The 22,069-nt window shown below is 40.8% G+C and overlaps 3 protein-coding genes across 17 annotated transcripts in view; 2 read left to right on the top strand and 1 right to left on the bottom strand.

Moving 5' to 3' along the window:
- LOC117750144 (protein FAM126B-like) overlaps positions 1-3,453 on the bottom strand; it is a 34,310-nt gene extending 30,857 nt beyond the window's left edge. The window contains exon 1 of one of the 3 annotated variants that reach the window (XM_034561145.1): positions 2,993-3,447. The gene's annotated coding sequence lies outside the window, so the exon portion shown is untranslated. Of the gene's footprint in view, positions 1-2,992 lie in introns of all 3 variants that reach the window. The other 2 variants (XM_034561144.1, XM_034561143.1) reach the window with 2 other exon arrangements.
- Positions 3,454-3,761: 308 nt separating this feature from the next.
- On the top strand, positions 3,762-9,215 carry LOC117750145 (CASP8 and FADD-like apoptosis regulator). 9 transcript variants are annotated; one of them, XM_034561146.1, is made up of 10 exons: positions 3,762-4,070; positions 4,217-4,537; positions 4,867-4,972; positions 5,081-5,216; positions 6,275-6,315; positions 6,403-6,472; positions 6,693-6,739; positions 6,849-6,927; positions 7,730-8,234; positions 8,320-9,215. In XM_034561146.1, exons 1-10 carry the CDS (start codon positions 4,066-4,068, stop codon positions 8,444-8,446), a joined length of 1,437 nt encoding a protein of 478 aa, XP_034417037.1. In that variant the 5' UTR covers positions 3,762-4,065; the 3' UTR covers positions 8,447-9,215. The 9 variants fall into 9 exon arrangements, with proteins under 9 accessions (XP_034417037.1, XP_034417044.1, XP_034417040.1 ...); XM_034561153.1 differs by lacking the exon at positions 6,849-6,927 and having other exon boundaries at positions 7,730-8,012; positions 8,120-8,234; XM_034561149.1 differs by having other exon boundaries at positions 4,245-4,537; positions 8,320-8,869.
- Positions 9,216-9,332: 117 nt separating this feature from the next.
- The window catches only part of dip2a (disco-interacting protein 2 homolog A), a 77,355-nt gene continuing 64,618 nt past the window's right edge, over positions 9,333-22,069 (top strand). For 4 of the 5 annotated variants that reach the window (XM_034561137.1, XM_034561138.1, XM_034561139.1 and 1 more), the window contains exon 1: positions 9,333-10,301. In XM_034561137.1, the coding sequence (XP_034417028.1) occupies positions 10,178-10,301 (124 nt within the window). In that variant the 5' untranslated portion in view covers positions 9,333-10,177. The remainder of the gene's footprint in view (positions 10,302-22,069) is intronic. The other variant, XM_034561140.1, reaches the window with a different exon arrangement.

The raw sequence follows: 22,069 nt of genomic DNA on the forward strand, positions 1-22,069 counted from the left end.
ACATATTATGCTGGATCGTTTTGTATATAATCCTCTGTCACATGTCAACCACAATGTGTTCTCTTTAAAGAGGTTATTGATACACGGCAAGGATGCTATATGCTATATAGATTTCCTATCCTAGTTTGCAATTGCTTTACTGTTCTTTGAAGCCTAATTATATAGCCAATATTATACAACAAGGTGTGGTAGAGGTGTATCAATCCTCTACTACACGTTTGATGCTGCCAAAACTTCTCCTTCTGGCAGTTCTGCAACACAGCAACTAGAGCTGTGGGGATTTGTGAATTGATGAATTAGTTGATTTACAAAAAAGTTAAATCAGCATCTATTGCATAATTAATTCAACACCTTTTCCTATCATTCGATTGTTCCGGTTTCTTAAATGAGAATGTTATGCTATTCATTGTAATGAAATGAAACTGATTATAATGGGTTTTGGACATTTGGGCAGACAAAACAAGCAATTTAATCCATTACCATTGAATGTGCAAAATGACAACAAGCATGTTCTACTATTATCAATTTTACAGCCTAATCAATTAATTGAGAAAAGAAATCTACAGCCTAATTGATAATGAAAATACAGTTTGATGCAAACCTAAACACAAGTGTTCACTCTTTGGACCGTATTGTAATACCATCATTTCCCTGGGCAATATATCCTGGGATTTCCAAAACTTGTTGCAATCAGTTTTGAAAGCATTGATTAATTTACAAACAAAACAGTACACACATTATGCTGCTCCACCTCTTTGGAGCCCCTAGAGAAACAGTATGAACTTGTGTTTGGCTTACAGAAAGACAAGTCTCTGAACAGGGAGGTGCTGGGTGAGAGACATATCATACATCATGCAGACAGCCAACTAAAAGACAGACCTCAAACCTGGCAGTGTGCAGTGAGTCAGCAACACCACAGCTCTCTCTGCATGCCAACCACATGTCCAGCTGATTCTCAAGGTTGTCTGCACGCAACACGACCAGAACTTATTAGTACTACAATCAACTTAAGAAATGCCCCAATATTCAAACTCTCCAAGCAGAATATTGATGTGTCTCCTTTGCTTGGCCCCAGGGGAACAACAACAAACAGGGCAATTCAGATTTTCTCTGGAAGAAGAGCAAGGACAGTGAGCTGGCTGCTTGTGTGATACTCTGGCTCCGTGGGAGCAAGTACAGTGGAAAATAGTCCCCACTGCTAATCCATGGCAAGCTAATTACAGCTTTGATCCCCTCGGCGTGTGCATCACCATAGGTGGGAGGGAGGTAACACACTCTCTGGCTCAATACACTTACGGTTAGATTTATTTTAGTTTAGAGATGTCTCAATAAGCTCACATCTGCTGCAGACAGGCAGGCAGAAAACGTCAATGTTGTGCATTATTAGTCAACTCAAAGTTCATAAGAGTTTAGCTCAGCTGGTAGTAAATCCGCTTTGACATTTGTAGGCAGGCTTAAGAGTTTTATGCAGTACATGACTTTGCAACCACAGTATACTAACTAAGAATATGATCCCATATTTTAGGGGCTTCTGTACATCAAAGAATACTTTCTGAATTGACCAGTTGTGAGCAATAGAAGGACCTCAATTCCTTGAGAAAGAAACAAGATTTAAGTGGGTACATTTTTATCTAAAATAGGCCACAGCTCTGATGATCGCCTCGTCCCAAAACACAGGGTGGAGTACGGAAGGAGGTGATGATGTTCGAGGGTGAGCAGAAGATGGCGAGGAATTATCTGGATCTTCAGCTCTATATCTTTGCCCATAATGGCAACAGTATTTGAGGGGTAGTTGAGTTATCATTAAATAAAATCATACCAAGCAGCATTCATGTCATCAATGGATGTTGTTTTCAAAAACACCAACATGGCCACAGCAAAGGATCAACAAGTCAGCAACTTGGCACAAGTACAAACTGGGACTGAGCAGAGAGCACAGTACAAATCAGCACTGGGGTATGAGCGAGACCCTGGCTTCAGACAAATTGTGTAGGTATAGGAGCCCGGCTTAAATAACAGCTCCCTGGAGGAAATGTTTCCAGGTGAAGAGCTCAAGCACCACCAGGCTGCCGGTCAGAGACTTTGATTTAGTTAACACATCTCCGGTATACATGTTATGTGTTCATACTGATAGGTATGTAGTGGTCATTCAATTAACATGGTGCCGATGCAACAAACGTGACGGTATGATGACGAACTACTAAAAACAGCACGAAATAAAACATTCAAGTCACAAAACCTCTCGGGCTAACTTGGCGGACAATGAAAAAGACGTTAGCTCTGTGCATGACTGATTTACGACGGTGCAAGTCGTTTGAGAGAATCCTCGTTAGGTTACGACATGTCGGTGTGTAATAAATCAACGTTTGTGCTGCTTTTACCACCAAAAAGTTAGGTAGTTATACTTCCGCTCACAATTTCAAAATAAACCCAACATGTTTTTCCTTGAATTCAACTTCAAGAAGCCACGGTGGAAATTATGTGGCTTATATTTTTCCTGTAGCTATACTACAGGATATAAATGTGCGGCGGCTGACAACAACGTGCCGTTTAACCTTTGACACTGTGCCGTTAGCTAGCTAACGTTTTATCTGGGTGTTTCTCCGCAGCTCTGTTCTCTCGGATAGTAAACTGCACACCAGCGGGCATTCATTATAACAAACTGCCACGACAGCCAGAACCTGTGCGTCAACGTTAGCTACCGTAGCTTGACTGGCGTGTCCGTTAGCGTGCCCGTTTCTAGTCAGCAGCTGGTGGACATCCTTTCTCACCAGTCGTGACCAAGGCCGAAGCGGCTGACTGCAACACACATTTACCCCGTTGCTCCTTAGCTTTAAGACAGTTAACACTCGTGTCGTCACCGGCCAGCCCGCTAGCATCAAACCGACACAACGGTGCCGATGATGTTCCAAGTCACCAGCAGCCCTTCACTGCGACTACCTGGGAAACAATTCGGCATGTTTTACCAAGAACCAGGTAATGAAGTACTCACCCGGACTGAAGCTGCTCGCGGCAATGTCACGCGGTGACTGTATCGGGGAAGTAGGGGTAGTGTTTGCTCGGGGCGGTCACCCAGGTCGAGTGTCTTTCTTCTAAATGGCCCCTCTCTTTCAGCAAGCTACACCTCCGTAAGATCTCTCCACACTGCAATGGTGCTGAAGCACAGCGCGACACGATTGGCCAGAGTGAGCGAAACTCGGTGCGCTTTGGTGAGCACAGAGCTCGCGCGACCTGCAGGGGGCGCAGAAGTGATGCCTTCGTGGTTATTGGAAAACTCAGCATCCGGGTTCAAGCGCATTGCTTCGGTGTTAAAAAGATAAATAATTATACTAGTTATTATGTTAAAAAAACAAAACAACTAACCATGTATTTGTCTTTACAAAACATAATTTGATTACAGACCCTAACCCTAACCCTATTATGTTGATTATTTCTTTGGTATGCTACTTAACTTTAACATAATCTAATGGTTTACTAATACTGTACAGATTATTAACAAACCATTAATACGAACAAATAGTGGATTGCTAGGTTGTGAAAAAGTCCACTGCTGGTGTTTATCTTTTCTATGTGTAGTAAAGTTATACATATAATAAATACATGTATAAATACTGATGGTTTCTCACTCTTCGGGAAATCATCGTATCTGCAGTTATACATCTTAATACGTTCTGAATAAAGGACTGAATCCATCAAGTCTGTAGTTTTAAGTGTTCATACGTAGTTTTAAGTGTTCATTTATGTTGTTCCGCAGCACCGGATGTGCTTTTTAAGGTGCCGCCTTGTGCTTTCACTTTCATTCTGTTGTCTTTGTAGCTTGTGCCGTTTTTGTTTTTTAACTGGAAGTATTAGAGTATTATCATGCACCTATCGCTTAATCAAGCGTGCAGACCCATATATGGCTTCCAGTAACTTTGCCGAAGTTGCAAGGGCAGGGTGGATTTCTGTTTAAGGTATGCGTTAAAGTGATACTTCCCCAGAAGCGGTTTTAATGGTGCGTCATCTTTCCTGTTCATACTTCAAATTCCTCTTCAGCTTGTTACTCTGTTGACCGATTTCGACGGTATGAGGTATCGTTATGTTGTTCAATAGTCTTTTCAAATCGTTATATTGTAATGTTAGTTTACATAGAACTAACACTGTATTTAATCGTATCTAGTGTATAGCCGTCGCGGTTGGCAAATTGCTACTTCTCGATCACTTTTTCGGTCTTCAGTGTTGTTAAAGATCTTCTTCTACAAAAGTCAATGGCTCTTCAGGACCAACATCAGGCCATTAATCAAACAGCAGAGGCTCTGAGCAGCTGTGAACGCAGGAGGATCTTCTACCTGTGTGAAATCTTGGACACAGACACCAGTGTGGCATGTATGAAGGACATGCTGAAATCTAAAGTGACGTGCCACGAGAGGGGACATCTGTTTCTGACAGAGCTGATGCTGCAATTGAGACGTTTTGATATCCTGAGGAAGGTGTATAACACCAGCAGGGATGAGGTGGAGCAGGCTCTGATACACAGAAAGGTTCTGCCACGATTCAGGTAAGATGTGTACCTGATCTACATGTGTAAAGTCATGATTGTTACATTCCAATTGGATATACTTCATTACACTACATTACATTACATGTCATTTAGCTGACGCTTTTATCCAAAGCGACTTACAATAAGTGCATTAAACCATGAGTCCAAACTCAGAACAACAAGAATCAAGCAAGTACAATTTCCTCAATAAAGTTAAACTACAAAGTGCTATCAGTAAGAGCCATTTAAGTGCTACTACGGCGCTACCTTCCCTATTCAAGGTATAGTCGAAAAAGATGTGTTTTTACTTCAGGTTCCTAACGTAATCATGATTTCCCTTGATCTAGAGTATTAATGGCTAATTTAAATGAGGATATGGCCAATGAAGATCTGAACAGTGTGAAATTCTTGTTGAGCAGCACGTTGCCCCGTGAGAAAATGGAAAAAGTGCAGGTGAAGTTTTGTTTTCACTGGGGATTTCCCATTCTCAAAATGTCAAATATGCATACCAGTCATTTGACTTCCTCAGAGAGAACAACTTCCCCATCTCTCCTTTGACAGAGTTTCCTGGATGTGATCATTGAACTTGAGAAGCTGGATATAGTTTCACCTGAAAGAGTCGACTTTGTAGAACAATGTTTTAGAAACATTGGCAGAGTCGACCTCGCCAAAAAAGTGACTGCATACAAGATGTCAGGTAAGACATGGCTCGTATTCGAAAAGTTTGTGATTTGTGAAAAACAAAATTCACCATGACAAAATGTAAGAAGGAAATTCTGAAGAAGTTTGAGGGTGGCAAGCTGCAAGTTGTTTTATATTTATACTGTGAGTTTCATGCAAAGTATGGAATGTTTACACGCTATTGAAACAGGCACATGCTGACAACTAGAGCTGAAAATGAATATTTTTGCCTCTCTCATCCCACTGAAATGGTCCATGGCGCTTATGAAGAAGAAAAAAATACCTCTTCCAAGTGCCAAAGAAATATACAATCCCTACATCACAGAAAAGAAAGTAAAACATTTTTTTTACACAGAACAGAAACCGAATATAAAAGCTGCCTCAGTGGTCAAAGTGGACATGCGTTGTCAAGACTGTTCAATAAAAAGTGTTAGATTCTGTTATGGGTGTAGCCGCAGGAACTGGACCCAAACAATTGATCAAAAAGGCAACTTTATTGCTCAATCCAAGAATTATTCCAAGCAGAAGAATCAAAAAGACGGACTCACACAAGTGATCTGTAGCGATCAAAACAAGAGGAACTGACAAAGGGGAATGACACAAACAGGGTTTAAATACAGAGGGCTGGTGCAGGTGATTAGACACAGGAGGAAACAATCAGGGACATGGCAGACAATCACAGGGACAGGAAGTGAAGGGAATCAAAGGACACGAGAGACGAGGACTTCAAAAATAAAACAGGAAACACGACACACAACTCCAGATCTTGACAGATTCAGTTTTTTTATGTATCGTATAGCATAAAACAAAATGTGTTTCATTTAACCCAAAGCAGACAAATCTTATCTTGTTCATTGATACCAGAAGAACATCAAGTTCACAAATGTTCTGTTAACATGCCTCAGTTGGACACACATTTTCTTCTGGGCACATGTTTACACATGTTTCAGTACTAAACTTTGTATTCATCAAACCAAATGTTAAAAGTTTGGGCATTTATGTGAAAGAACAATCACAAAGTACTTTGAATTATACTTTATTCTGTGTTTGTATTTCTGTCCAATCCTTTTACAGTAACATCTGAAGGGCATTCATCTCTGCAGCAAAGACACAGAGTAAGTAGTGTACAAAAGTTATTCAACGTTTGACATTTTTCCTCTATTATACAACTAATACTTATGAAAAAAACGTCTTCTCTTCAGTATCCATTCCCCAATCCAAATGGTTCCCATTCTCTACAGCAAACGAGTCAGGCATGCCCCTTCCACAATGGTAAGACAGCCACACATGATAGCAACTTCAGAAGATATGTAATTGCTAGAGATACTGTAAAGAATTTTTTTTTAAACTTTCAAACCAATGGAACAAGCATAAGCAAATACAATTGAACATTGGGTGCTATAGTTACACAGTCAAAAGAGCTAGAAAGCCCCATGTCTTACATTGAATTTCACTTTAATATTCACATCACCGTATGAATCTTTGTCACCAGCCACAGAAAACCTTCCGGTGCTTGTACCCACAGAGCAGAACCTTCAGGTAAGGTCTTCACTCACAATTGGTACAGTTTCTTCTCCCATATGTTTGAGTGTGTTTAATTAGTAAAGTGCATTTATAAAACTTGTTTGCTTGCTCCTTTGCACTACAGAGTCAACTAGATTGGTACAAATTGAACAGTAATCCCAGAGGAGTTTGTGTTATCATAGACTGCGTGGGTAATGACGGAGGTGAGACACAAAACACTTTGTACCTATAAGTCCAGTGCTGGAATATATATTCAGATCCTTTACTTAAGTACAAGTACCAATACCAGTGTCAAATTACTCCATTACAAGTGAAAGGCATGCATTTAAAAGCCTACTTTAGTAAAAATACAAAAGTATCATCACCAAAAGCTAAAGCTAAAGTATCAAAGTAAAAGTACACATTCTGCGGAAGATAATGGATACTGATGCATAAATATGTTAGCAGCATTTTACTGTTGTAGCTGGTCGAGGTGGAGCCACTTTTAATTACTTTATTTACAGTATTAGTTTTAAACCATGGGTCGGCCCTTCCAAAGGGTCACAAGATAAAGCTGAGGGTCCGTGCAATGCTTAAAGGTAGTGTTGGTTATCTTCTTCAAAAACAAGCTTGATATCTTGAATTAAATGCTTTTGACAAAAAAAAAGAAAATAAATTCTGTTTTAATCCTGTTTTAGGCTGTCGCAGGCCCATCTAATCATTTAATTTGGCCCTGAATGTAATGATTGGATGGGCACTCATTGCTCATCACAGTAGTCTGCTACCATGACAGCTGTGAGTACCAACAAGAGCCATGCTCGTTGTTTTACGTACGTAAGATGACCAACCCTGCCTTTAGTGGGAGAGGAAAGAAGGAAAAAAAACAGTTTGGACTTAATTTGTTTGTGAGGTAATAGATCATGTTTCTTTTGTTGGCTTCGAACATGTATTCAAATGAAACCATGTTGAGTGTTGTTTCATGAGATAGTAAACTGAATCCTGAATCACATCTCCTTACTTACTCAGACATGTTGGAACAGACATTCAAGGCTCTTCACTTCAACGTGTTCCTCTACAAATGGCTGTGTGTGGATGAAATCATCTCAGTTCTCAAAGAGCTATTCAGAAAGAGAGAGAACCATGAAGGCGACGGCTTTGTCTGCTGCATCATTAGCCGCGGTATGGCAAACCATCTCCTGGGTACAGACTCGTACGGCGCAGGTCTATATCTGGACAATGTCAGACGTCTTTTCACTGCTGACGCATGCCCCATGCTGGCGGGAAAGCCCAAACTCTTCTTCATCCAGAGGTACAGCGTCCCCAAGTTTCCGCCCCGTGCCAGGATGGAGCACCGGGATGAGGATCTAGAGACAGATGGCGGTTTTGGACTGTCCAGATGTGATTTCATCCCTACAGATGCCGATGTGTTCTGGAGTCACTGCTGGACAGATGAACGTCAACTGGAGCAAGGGCACCATCGCTCCACTTACCTGAAGGCTCTGACAGACGCTTTGCACAAAGGTCAAAGGAGGTAAAGGCAAACCCTCTTTCACACTTTAGCATCTGACACTTTTCATGTCAGCCTTAAGACTAAACAGTTGCTTGTGTCCCGACAGGAAAACACATCTTGTTGATGTTCATACGGAGGTGAACGGGGCCATTTTTGAACACAACGAGAGGAATCCTGGAGCACAATACAACATTGATCTGAAACATACTTTGAGGAAAGATCTTTACTTATAATAGAGGATTAATCACCATCACTAATCCCTCAAAACTGGCAGCCACATATTTATACAGCATTCATTGCCTGAGATGAACCTTTTTTTTTACTGTGTATACAGTGACACCTGCTGGTTGTAGTAACTTACAACACTAACACTTTTTGGGGTTTTGATGTGTATTTATTTCATGTTTAACAGTTTCATAACATGCATACAAATATACAGGCAGGACTAAACAATAATGACAACAATAACTCAAGAGCCTCACAATAGATGCAAATGTCTATTCATGCAAGACAAAATGAAGAGTAATAAAAAACACAATAAGACAATGTTTTAATCATACACAACTAGAATGTAATCAAATGTAACTGCTTTTGTTGTTTTGAAACATTAATGTGAAATGCCTTTTTCTTGCCTCATACAATGCAGCTGAAACTGTAGTGCTTGTATTGAATTATTTTAACTATACATTTGTTTAACCTGTGTATGTAATTGTGAAAAAATAACTATTACTACTATGACTGAAGTTATATATATGTTGTACTTTTAATATCTTTTTATACTTTGTATTGCATATTTTAACGTTATGCATTATCTAGGCGTGTGCAGTAGAACATACTTCAACGGACATTGTCTTTCACTTTATGCACTTGCATGTCCTTTTCAGGACTTTCATTTCAACTGACAGTTATTGCTCAATTCACCACCTTCACTTTGTCTGACATTTCAACTCCTTGATTGATAATTATATCCATACAATACAAAATATTGTTTGAGCTCAGTGACATCTGACTTCAGCCATTGAATCAAAAATCTGTTATGATTACCAGTTGAGACAAGCTAAGCCTTTATTGATCTCAAAAGGAAAGATCTGAAATGAGCATAAGTAAATAAATAAGAGTATTGTAAACACGAATAGAAGTAAAAATATAAACTATACACAAGAGCAGTACAAAATCACAATGCAAAAGTGACGGTGACAGTGAGATGACAAGTAGCATCACCGTCAGCAAGTGTGTCCAAACAGTGCACACCAGAATAATATATACTTTTATTAAAGAATGATACTTCGTTTTGCTGTATCAATATAGACATATAATGTACATAATGTTATACAACAATAGACCATGTGAACATCATAGAGTATGGGATATAAGGATGTTGTGTGACATCCAAGAAATGACCAAATAAATGCACACAGCAGTTTTTTTTTTCAATAATAGCCTACAATACTCCACGCTGCATTGTGATTGTGACAATAGGAGGCAGTCAAGTTACACGAGGAACGTAAAGGAGACACGCGCACAAGCGGGGCTCGTGAACGCGCACGGCCGGGGCTGCTGTTGCTGTGATGCAATGGCGACTGCGCCGTGGGAAGCGAGCGAGGAGTTGAATGAGTTCCCTCCACAGTTGGAGTGAAGCAGCCGCCGACAGCCAGGAGGACGCCGCCAGTGCCGAGGGACAGACAGCGGGCACGGAGACACTGGCAGGGCCCCGTCCTCGCCCACTCTACCTGCAAACACACGGCCAGGTGTGTCCGCTCGCCTCCACCGCTCTCCGTGTCATGCACGTCGGAGAGCTTTCTCACACATCTGTGCGACGTTGCAGCGAGAGGAGCACCAACACCCTGTTTTGCCCTCGTTAGCCAAAACCCAAGTCAGGAAGGGGCTTCTTTTAAAAAAAAAATTTTCCAGTCGCATTGTCCTCATTCAGCGGCGACTCGGTGGACCTATCTGTGCTTCTTACCATGGCGGAGAGAACCTCGACCGGGTTGCTGACGATGATGTTGGAGCCCACGCCGGTTGTCGCTATGACCCTGCCGGCGGAGGTCCGGGAGAAGCTGGCGGAGCTGGAGCTGGAGCTCTCTGAGGGTAAGTTGACAACACCATGGACATAAACTACAGCACCGTGTGGCTGCTGCATGCTGTTTTTCTCTCTCTCTCTCTCTTCCTAGATGGGGCTTTAAACGTGGTTCGTGCACATGACAGATATCAGAACCACCGCCCTTTATCTTGGCTTTGTGGCTCACGTTTGAGAACATGCCAGCATCACACTCTGCTAACACTCAAACCCCAAAACTCAACTTCTGCTCTAGTTTTATTCTCAAGTGTGTTACTTACTGCTGCACAGGGGGTCTCTAAACTAAGTTACATTAGTTAATAGGTTGCTCCGTTTTTCCTTTTCACCTCTAACGAAGACCAGATGTTCCTATTGTCCTGGAACTATAATAGACTCCAAATACCATATTTGATCAGAAGGCTATCTGAGCTGAGTCAGCTGACACACCCATGCTGCTGTTATGGCTCTGTTTTTCACAGAAGTTGTGTTTGCCTTTACTTGAAGTTAACGAAAAAGGAAAGTTAAGTAACTAATACCAATCCCCATATTACCAACGACCATTCTCACCCTGTCTGACCGGTGACCAGCTCTATAAAGGTTTCTGTCTCTGAGTCATGAAATTAAAAGTCATGAGAAATACTGAAACAGTGACAAACGTCCTCTCTTTGCTTCACAGGCTTTAGTTTTTTTTTTATGGGAATGAATATTAGGATCTGTATACTTTACATGTAGGTGTCGTCTTAGCGCTGTACAGAGTAAATGAAGCTGGGCTCATCCTCCCGCTTTCTTGAAATCCTGAAGAGTACATAATTAAAAGGTTTTTTTTTTTTTCCACAACACTTTTTTTTAATATGCTTGTTAAATGAGAGTCATTATTTAACTGCTCCTTTTTATATGAGCGGTACTCGCATGCTGAGCTGTGCTAAAGTCATAATTAGTGATCTGATTAGATTTGGGATATGACCCCCCCGGGTATGACCCTATTTCTTTCCAGAGAAAATGTTCACTCATTCTTTCTCCATGCTGTGTGTAGCAGCCCCACACCAAGGTTCGGAATAGACCAAAGGTGCATGCTTTGATAAGCACATTGACTGCCACTGAGGCCCCTAATGGGATAGACATGTTTTCAGGAGCGGCAACCAAATTAATCTATATCGGTCCAGTTTCCTCTTCCTGCTCTCCACATGTCACATCCTGCCATGTTGGAGCTCTGATAGCCGTATCTCCCTGACTCTGTTGCCTTCTGCTTCTCTGTCTGAGTTTTCTTCCACTGATATACTCTGTTGTCTCTCCCCTTCACTGCCTCTTTCCACGACTCTCCCAAACTCTATATTTCTTCTATTTTCTCCCTTATCAGAGAAGAAGGTGTAATTCTCTATCGGTTAAAATGAAATCAACCTCCCCTTTTTCTCTCTGAAATCCTATCCCTGTACGCTGCTGTGAACTCTTCACCTCGTGATGATGCCCTTTGGTTGCCTCCCTGGTACATCCTGTCTCAGGAAAGAATAGATGACTCGTTTTATTGAAATGAGATGAGATCTGTGGATCCTGCAGGTTTTCTATCCTTCTCACTGAGCTTGGCTTATAGGCATGTCTGTGTCACACTAAGTGATACATCTTTCAGCCTGAGTGTGCCAGTAGGTGTGCAGGAACACTGTATTATTCATGAAGTTGAATAGATGTGTCATGTATGTTTATTTTAGCAGTTTAGCAGCAGCAGCCATTGGAATAACATGAGTTTGAGACAATCCAGCAGCTCAGCTGGATAATATTCCATCGTCAGCAGTTTTGGGCTGCTGATGAGTGAAATAAACAACCTGTGCTCTCTTATTGTGGTTTTAATAAATGCATTTTCCTCCAGAGATGCATTTATTTTTAATTGATCTTGATCTAGTTTTATTTCTTAGTCAACATGTATCTTAAAATGTTTAGCTTACTTCACTCTACTGTCATTAGATTAGGTGTTATGCTATTGAGAATCCATTTTTTAATAAAATGTGCATTTGTTGTTTTTATTGACACTCAATGCTTCTCTTTTATTCAGTGTGTTTATGTTTAATAATATGAAAAGCACTTTAACGTGTACACTTGGGGCCGGCCTCATGAAGCAGGATTACTAAATAATCTGGATACCTTCACTGATTGAAACCTGGAATCGCTTTAAATGTGGAAAATGGACTTAATGTAAGTGAAAGAGCTTTACTAGGTTTGAAGTTGCTGTACATGTTTTTGAATCTTTAACTTTCCTCCATAACATTACAAATGCTTAACTAAAGAAGTAATTTATTATTTAAATTCTTAAATGTAATATGTCCTGCCGTGCTATTTTATTTAATTTTATTGTATTGTATGTAAACATGTTTGCGCTGCTTCAAAGAAATTTACCCCTGGGGATGAATAAAGTACATATCTTATCTTATCAACAATCAAAGTAAAAAAGCATTATTTATTAAAGGAATGGTCAAATGTGCTTGCTAGATCTCATCAATTAACATTTTGTATTTTGTGTGGATTAGATAAACAGAGCCAGGCTAGTTTTTCCAGTCTTTGTGCCATGCTAAGCTATCAGCTAACATACTTGCTGTACTGGGCACAGTGAGTGAGTGATGTTAATCTTCTAATTAAACTCTTGGAAAGACACATTTTTGTATTTACCAACATGTTTAACATTCCTTCAAGTGTTTAACAGTTTAACATTTCACCAATCTCCTTCATCTGGACCCTGTAGGCGTTTTTCAGAATGAATTGACAGTAACCAAACAACCCACCAACTGTCATCAGATTTTGAATATGGTGTTTCCAAATCCTGATTGGGCTGGTAAGATAGAAAAGCACTATTTAGATGCAGCCCATGTACTATTTGCTTTTCCCAAAAATTGTTACGATACTAAAATCTCCCTATCAAATTCTGCACATTAGTTATTGGAGAGGACATGTGGTATCTCTCTGACCTGGATCCAGATGAGTGGTCAAAAGATGCGTGTAAAGGAGGGCACGAAGAAGGATGATCCCCATTATCTCCTGCAGGGAGTAAAGAGGGAGAGACGTGGCTGCTGAGTAATTCATAGACTCACTCTATTCCATTCCCTGGTTTTCTTCCCTCTTCCTTTGTTTGCTCTCCAAACCCTCTGATTACAAAGTCATTTTTAGTCCAGTGCTGGTGTTTACTGGGAAACTGCCAAACCCCTGGTTGGTCATTGCGCTTGTTTTGCCTGATCCCATTCAGCAAACATTTACAGAGGTTATTTTTTTAGTTTATGTGGTGTCTGGCTTGTTTATGGTTGTTTGTTTTCATAGAGAAAATGTTTCCTTCAGGTTTGAGGTGTTTTGGAAGAAGATCCAGCAGCATAAATGTGACTATTTTGTTTGGCCAATCTTCTGCAAATGCATCATGAAAATCGTCTTTTTTATAAGTGAGATTATCCAGGCAGTCCGTTTAATGGTAGACACTGTCTTCATTTCTTCTTACTCTTATCTATATCCTGGCATCTGCTCGTGCTATGACCCAATTTCCCCATGGAAATCATTTTAAGTTCCATCTTATCTAATCGCTTAGATAAGGTGAAACTTTTTCTCACTGTAGACTTGTAAAGAGGTGACACAGTGCTGTCAGGTGCTTTGTACTGTAGTAACGCGATGGTGATTAGCTATTGTATTTGCAGGGAGAGCCGTTTCATCAAACAAGCGCTCTTAATTTCTCCCTAGTCTGAGATTACAAGACAGCAGTACACCATGGGAATTAGACGAGCAGAGAAGATAGAAAGAAAATGTAAATGTGTGTCAGAGAGAGAAATTTGTTGTTGTGTGGAACATTTTCAATTTAACACATGATGATTTTTCCTACATGTCATGAGTTTCTCATTAGTTGTAGTTTACAGTAGATCCACATTTATATGACCTGAGGTTGTCGCTGATCATTTTTGCAGAACAAGTGGGCAGCTGTCTGAGACCTCTACGGCAACAGGACCTTCGGCATCATCTAGTATCCATCTACTGCTGTGATAACCTCTTTTGTAACTTATACCACAATAAGTGGAAAATAATTCCCTTTCTATTTAATTAATGTAATTTGCTGTATAGCCCAATTCCCAATTTGCATGGGCATTAATGGCATAGTTTACCCAGATCCTTAAGTAAGGATTATATTGGTCCGTTATACAATCAAGCCAAGGTCATAGACCTGTGTACAAGGTGGCACTAGTGAATAGCTTTGTTGGCCGGAGTTTCACAAAACCTCTTTTTGGAAAGTATGAGTGTACAGAAAACCCGAGCGACTTGGACTATAGAGTTTGTGAAGGAAAGACCACACCACGCAGAGAACGACTCATTCCTCTCTCTAGTCACTCCCACCACCAACTTGTGTAGAAAGAACATCCAGCGGGGTCACCCAGTGAGTCCAGTCCATTGTTATGCAAAACCAAGCATTTGATGAATGTAGAATCACATTCTGCTTTGAGAACCGGTAGGATTTGGGACTATAACTGAAGGGACTTTGTACATGGCTGCTGGGTCCGCTCTGTAATCGGATCCAAAAGAGAAGAATGTTGAGCCTTGGAGCGAGCTAGCTGGCTGCTGTGGCTGCTGTGAAGTCCAGTTCGGAGATAAAGAGGCAGCTATGCCATGCCCCTGCCACAGTAGAGGACAGAATGCGGAGGGTCATAAATATTTCAAGGGTGTGCCTCAGAGCAGAGTTGAGCCTCAGATTCTTGTGCTGCTCTCATATGCTTCTAACAGTATATGAGAGTCCGTGCACATGGAAGTGTGTGCGTGTTTGGCCTATTTACTTTTTGCTTGTGGATTGTTAAAGTGCTCCTTACGGACCACAGCGCTGTTTTATTTTAGCCTGACAATTATCCACACCGCCAGTTATTGTCCTGGTGCTTCCACGACATTTTGTAGCTCCAGCTGCCTGTTTGTTTTCTTTAGTGCTGTGAATATTTAGAAATATGTCTGTTCTTTCTTTGTTTATTCATTGTGGATGAGTTGACAGAATGAAATGTATGCCAGCATTGGGATTGTGTTGTCCCTGTGATTTTCCTCATTAGAATTTAAGGTTTTCAATATTGGTTATTATTATCACTCTATCTATTGTTTTACCCCATTTTAAGTATTTATTTAATAAAGCAGCATTTAAAATTGAAAAAATAATACCACAATCTTGTCAAGGAACCCAAAGGTTTTTATGCATTGGTTATATTAAATGGAGAACACAAGGCATCTTATTTCTGAAGCAGTTAAGATTTGCCACCACAATGTTGCTTGACAACTGAAAATATCGTTTTTTTTCTCGAGTTACATTTTTACATGATGAGCATGAGTATTAAGTAATTGTTTCTGTAATGATTCATTTAATTTCCAAGCTACTTTGTACATCCCTATGTAAGTATCGTAAAGGTTTTTGGCTAACATTATTTTTAAAGTTTGTTCTGAAACTTGAGATACAAAAAGGTTTTCCTGTGTGGGCATGCCAAAAATATGACATTTCATTCTCTCTCAACTGACTCAACCATAAAGTGACTTGCTGGGGCTATTTCAGCAGTGTTTATTGCATATAGCGTTTTATTGCTGTGTCACAAATCGCTACACAATTTGATTACAGTGCCACCCTCCTCCAGTCACCATCCAGTGACAAACAATGTACCGAGTAAGAAAGAACAAACGTTCTAAGTTCCAGTGAAAGAGTATCTTACGTTTACTATCAGTGAAGCTTGATTGACATCTAATACATTTATTACTCTGGTCGGACATGGACCTGTGTTCACGGTCTAAGACAGCAAGCTGAAAAATAAACAGCATTTGTTTCAATATTTCATAGATAAATGCAGTGTCTATACATAAAGTGCTGAAAATGCATGCTGGCTAAACAATCTTCCAACTGTTCATTCATGTGTCGGAAAAACAAATAAACGGATATAATTGCAATCCATATTTATTTTGATGTGCATTGTCAATTAACAAATACTGCTGACTCTATATCAAAGCTTCTGTCAGTATTATAATAAATACATTATAGGCTCTGTCTAACACCCAATATGTGGCTCCTACTGTATTAAATCAGATGGCTGTATACAACCAGGAAGTTTGTCTTTTTAAAGCCAACCGGAGACTTGGCCCTTTTGATACGACAGCAGTAGAAAGATGGTGCCAGCCTCCTGCCAGGTTGCCATACTGTCCATCCTGCTACAGAGAGACCAACTATGTGATTGGCCAGAAAGTGCATTTGATAGCACTCAACCAGAGATTGTTTTTAAACGAATAAAGGGGTTGAGCACCATTTCGCACAACTTTATAAAAATATTTCCTCAGTTTCAGAATCCTTTTTATGTCACAATGGCTGCCAGGTACTATGCCCATGGTGACACTGTGGGTGTCCTTGCTGCAAGAGAGATGGCATATGCAGTGCAGTGCAGCGGGCACTGACGCAGGGAGATCTGCTGACCAAACGAGCTGCATGACCCAATTCAAGGACACGTTGCAGAATTCACTCTGCACTCTGCACTACATCCGTCTGCCCAGCAAGGCTTTTGTTCTGCCTCCATCAGCTCTCTGATGGAAACTCTTTGGTGTTCATTCTCCTACCTGTAAGTGTGTATCTGTGATGCCAACTATGGAGCCCCCCTTCAGCTCACACCATATGGAGCTTTTTCCTATCTTTATTCCAGAGTATGGTTGTCAATTTGAGATGAGATGACACTCATTGTTGACGTTCAGATTTTCTAATGCGTTCCCTTCACACCCTGTCTTCACATTAAAATATTCCTTGCTTTCGTCTGGATTTGGGGTGCTTCTGGTCAAACTGTATGCTTGCACATGTATATATTGTTGCTTGCACAGATTTCCTGCACTCCAGTGTCAACACCTAATGATGTCCTATCTTTACATTTCTTGATTATATAATCTCAACTTTTCTCATTTAATATTACATTTGTGCATTTCATGATGAAACGTGTTCCACTTTGCCACACTGACATCTTACCCATATGCCCTTCCCCACATTAATTATGTAAATGATTGCGTTGACTGTACAGCCTCCAATACACTCATCAACTCCTGAATACTTTAATAATACATTTTACATTTATTTGTATAGCAATTTGTGATTGTATTGCACATGTAAGCACAAGAGTGAGTTGTCAGAGCTGATGTTGTGTATTCCTGTACTGTTCACGTTGTAAAATTATGACGTGAACAGTACCGGAATACAGAACACTTTATCACTAAAGAGTTTAACTTTAGTGATCATTTTACAACCTCTTGAACCATCAAGCTGCTCTTACTGGTTTTACTTCCTTTGTGTATTGGCTCCTTATTCAAATAATACCAGTCAGGTTTATAATAAATGCTGCACATGTAAAAACAACACGAGACATCACAGAAGCTTCTGATTTTCTATCAAATAATCTGCTGTGCCTTGACAGAGAGCGTTGATAATAGTGCTGTTTGGAATCCCAGTCAAATAGGCTGCCAATGACAGGAGCAGGCAGTTTAATTAAAATAAGTGATAAGTCATTCCAGAGAGGCGGTGCAATTATGTACTGGTCAGTGGCATCAACACCTAGACCTTCTCTGGCCGGGTGCTAACAGAGGTCAGCTTGCACAGTATGACAGGACCATGGCGTCTATGAACTTAGCTCCATCAACAACTGGCCAACAAGCAGCACCAATGAAAGTGAAGAGGAAGCACTACAAAGGGGAACCTTTTGAGAAACCCAATGGGTTAATTCTTGCTGCTTTACTTCCCTCAGATTTCTTTTGCCTGGAAATGTATAATTCAAGTCAGTTGCCGATAGTGATGGCAACATCACATTTCTCTGACTATAGTGCAACATCCCTAGAACAAGGATGGACTTATTATTCTTTTTTATTTTTATTTGATGAAATAACTGAGAAGATCATAAACATGTTTTGAATCAACGTCCAGGCCTACTCAGGTGTGATGTGCAGATCAAAGACAAACGGAGCCCTTTGTAAACGCAGCAGGCTGCATTGTGAGCCTTCCTGGTGGAAAACAAACAGACATAAACTGTCTGGAATGTGCTGTGACCTATCAACTTAACCATGAGGAGAGGGTTTTCCAAATCCCCATCACTGCTGGAGGGCACGACTACACACAACAGGCACATGGCATAGCAGGTCGTCCCAGCATTTTAAAAGAACAAGGCCAAGTTGCCCCTCCCCCCAGCCTCCTCTTTCCCCGAGGTGTCCCAGTAGAATATAGGAGAGAAGGAATAAAATAAAAGGTCTTCTTTTAGATCTAAAACTTAAGTCATCTAACAAACCAGAAAATGTGCTTTGAGCCTGTGTGAGCATACGGTTTTAAGCAAGCTGAGCTGCTGAGCCAAGTGTGTTATTCATAGTGTACCTGTGCAGCCAGAAAGATGGGAGGGCAAGTCAGGACTGTATTTAAAGGCATAGTGTTGAGTCTCTTTCTCCAATCGACAAATTGTTACTAACTAATGTCACAAGTTGCAAATCATCTCATTAAGCATCCAAGCTGTTTTTCATGCATTTCGTGCTGCTGCATATTCAATTGAATTTAATTCAGTTTATTTAGTATAGCCCAAAATCACCAATGACAAATTTGCCTGAGCGGAGCTCGGCCACGGCAGGAGGCAGGCCCAATGAGGCCAGGCCCTTAAGGCAGGAGGCCAAAGAAGGAAGCAGGGCCATTGGGAAGGAGGCCAGGTCCAGGCCAGGGGTTGGATGCTGGAAGCAGGGGCAAGGAGTCAGGACCGGCTTCAGACACAGCCAATGGACCATGTGAGGCGAGAAGGCACAAAGAGTCCGGGGAAGAAGTAGAGTTAGTAATGTGCAATGAAGAGACACAAATTCGTCCATAAGGAAAGAGAGAAGAGGAGAGAGGAGCTCAGTGTATCCTAAAACATCCCCCAGCATCCTATAAGCCTATAACAGCATATCTAGGGGCTGGACCAGGGCAAACCTGAGCCAGCCTGAACTATAAGCAATAGAAAGTCTTAAGTCTACTCTTAAATGTGGTAACTGTCTGCCCCCCGGACTGAAAGTGGAAGCTGGTTCCATAAAAGAGGAGCTTGATAACTGAAGGCTCTTGCTCCCATCCTACTTTTTAGGACTCTAGGAACCACAAGTAGCCCCACATTTAGTGAGCGCAGCACTCTAGTGGGTCAATATGGTACTGCAATGTAGATGAAAAAATGCAGTCCTTGAGATTTGCTTCACCTGGGAGTTAAAGGACATGTTTTGATCAAAGATAACGCAGAGATTCTTTACAGTGGTGTTTGATGCCAGGGCAATGCCATCTACAGAAACCACATCACCAGATAATTGATCTCTGAGGAGTTCTGTGCCGAGTAAAATAACTCAGACTGCCATGAAGCAGTAACACCTCACCTCTCTTGATAACGTTGTCTTTGATTTGGATACAGCTGTTTCTATATAATAGCACAGTTGCAGGTTTTACTGAGCAGGTTAATGTTATTTCACATGGCTTCTGAGTACCCCAAGGCCTTTCTCTTATATTCTTTGTATTTGTCTGTAATTATTATGAGATAACTAAAACATATTTTTTTCTTAAAACACACTTTTATTGTCAGCTAGGACTTAGTATCCAAAGATATAGCTTTGATCCAATCTCCATTCCTGTCTGATAATGTACGTATGTACTCGGTCTGAAGTAATGATTGTAATGTTTTTCCTGGCACCTCCACGAACACACCAGATGTTTTCACTGATAAGGAGTTCAAAGAGGACTCTAGACTGCAGCTGGACACATTTTCTGAACTATACTTCTTACCTGTTAATTGCATTTAACTTTTACTTGAGGAGTTTTTATACCCATTGTCCATGTTAATTCATAGCCACGTCACATGGGTGCTGAGCAGTATTAAAAATGACCCCCCTAACATTAGGGCAGCGAGTAAACCTTGATAATCACTAGTGGTCTGTGTACAGTATTTGGCTAATGAATACTTTGATGAAATACACCCTTTTGTCACTGCACTAAGCAGAGTTGTGCTGCTTGTCCACACACCCTAAAGTTTTTGAATAACCTTTTTACAGAGTGCTACTTGTGGAATTCCAGGCGCTTGGGGAGGAACAATGACATGGATACAACTTTAAACTGACCTGTAATCCAATATAATGCACACGTCACGTCTCAGTGCTGTTACTCACAACATTCTTGAAATAGAGGTCACAGGCCTCTGCAGCCTGCGGTTGATCCTCATGGCTGTGGTTCCATAACACGTGTGCGACTCGCCTCATGATGACAGTTGGAGCTCAGTTGTTGAATCTCAGAAGTCTGTTCCTCATTCCTCGTGTCCCCCCTCTCCGTCGTCTTTATTGCCCCCACCCGAGAAACTCATTAGACATTTCAGGCATGGCGTTCTGTGCGGGTGGGATGTGATTCTTAACATAATGTAAGTGTTTAAGAATGTAGACTGTTGTGTGTTGTCTGTGTGTGTTCTGCTGGGAGGTGTATTTGTGTGTGCTACGGAACCAATGATCATTCATATGTTCAAATGATTCCCAAATGATGCTTTGTTTTAAAGTTGCCTGAGGGCATGTCATGCTAAACTGTCTCTCAGCCGTAACAGTGAGATATTAAAGGTTCATAATAATAATTTTGAGCCCAAATGTACATTACTGTGACTCCACCCTGTCGGGACGGGGAAGCAGTCTGAAATGTCAACAAGTGGCAGATATCTGCTCGGAGGTCAGCTTGCATGTCATGCCCTGCCCTGATGGCACGCACGCACACGCAAACACACAAACACACGCACGCTTAAGTGAAAACTTAACTTTCTCCTGAGGCTTACTACTGCAGCCTCCAATTCGCAGCGTAATTGTGACAATTGTATGGTGTGAGTGGGTAAGCCATGTGACCTCAAAATCAGAAGGCAAACCCATGACCGATTTGCTGCTTTCTGGCCTCCCTCCCTGTTTTCTAATTTGATGAGACAAACTGAATTGAATTGTACTGTTGTCGAGGTCAGGCCAGGCTTATATTTAGCCGGCAGGACTTTAAATCATAGTACTCTGATAACCAATGTAGAGAGAAGAGAGTAGTAAGAAGAGGATGAATTCCTGCTTAACTGCTATGTCTGATGAAGGTCTGATCAATCAGACTTAAATGAGAAGAATTTACACAACAAAGGCTTGCTTAATGAAGACTACACACATCCTACATATATTACAACTGAATCCGTTCTCGTCTTGTGCAACTCTTTTGATCATTTCATAGTGCTTTGTATACATTTTATTTTTCTACTTGCCTTTTGTGTAAGGAGTAAACTCATGTTTGTGGGAAATGTTTGAATTAATGTCATGTTGACCAAGCTATTGAAAATGACATCAAGTTCACTCCAGACTTGCAGTTTGGTCTGGTTTGCTGAGGTGAAAGTCAGGTCGTCCAAGTCAAGTCTATAAAGATCATTGTATACACATCTATGTCCAGAGAGTCAGCTGAAGGAGTGAACAAAAGGGAGGAAGAGTGGGAGGAAATGTGAGGCCTGGATTTAAGAGTTCCCTAACACAGAAACAGCTGGAGCACGCCGGACATCAGGAAAAATCAACATTGTCCAATTATTAATATTTCTTGTTTGTAATCAGTTGCATGTGCCTCTCCACATCGACTAAAACAGTGAATCTAGTAACAAACACAGAAAACTATTTAAAGTCTATCTTTTTTTGGGACGATTTACTTCTGATTATCATCCCGATGCAGTAAATGCAGTGTTGAAACAAATGCTGAGAATTAGGGCTTTGATTTACAAATGCTTGATGGCTTGTATAGTGATTTCACTCAGCTGGAACAGTAAGT

The sequence above is a fragment of the Cyclopterus lumpus genome, chromosome 21 (genome assembly GCF_009769545.1).
Source record: "Cyclopterus lumpus isolate fCycLum1 chromosome 21, fCycLum1.pri, whole genome shotgun sequence".
Lineage (NCBI taxonomy): Eukaryota > Metazoa > Chordata > Actinopteri > Perciformes > Cyclopteridae > Cyclopterus > Cyclopterus lumpus.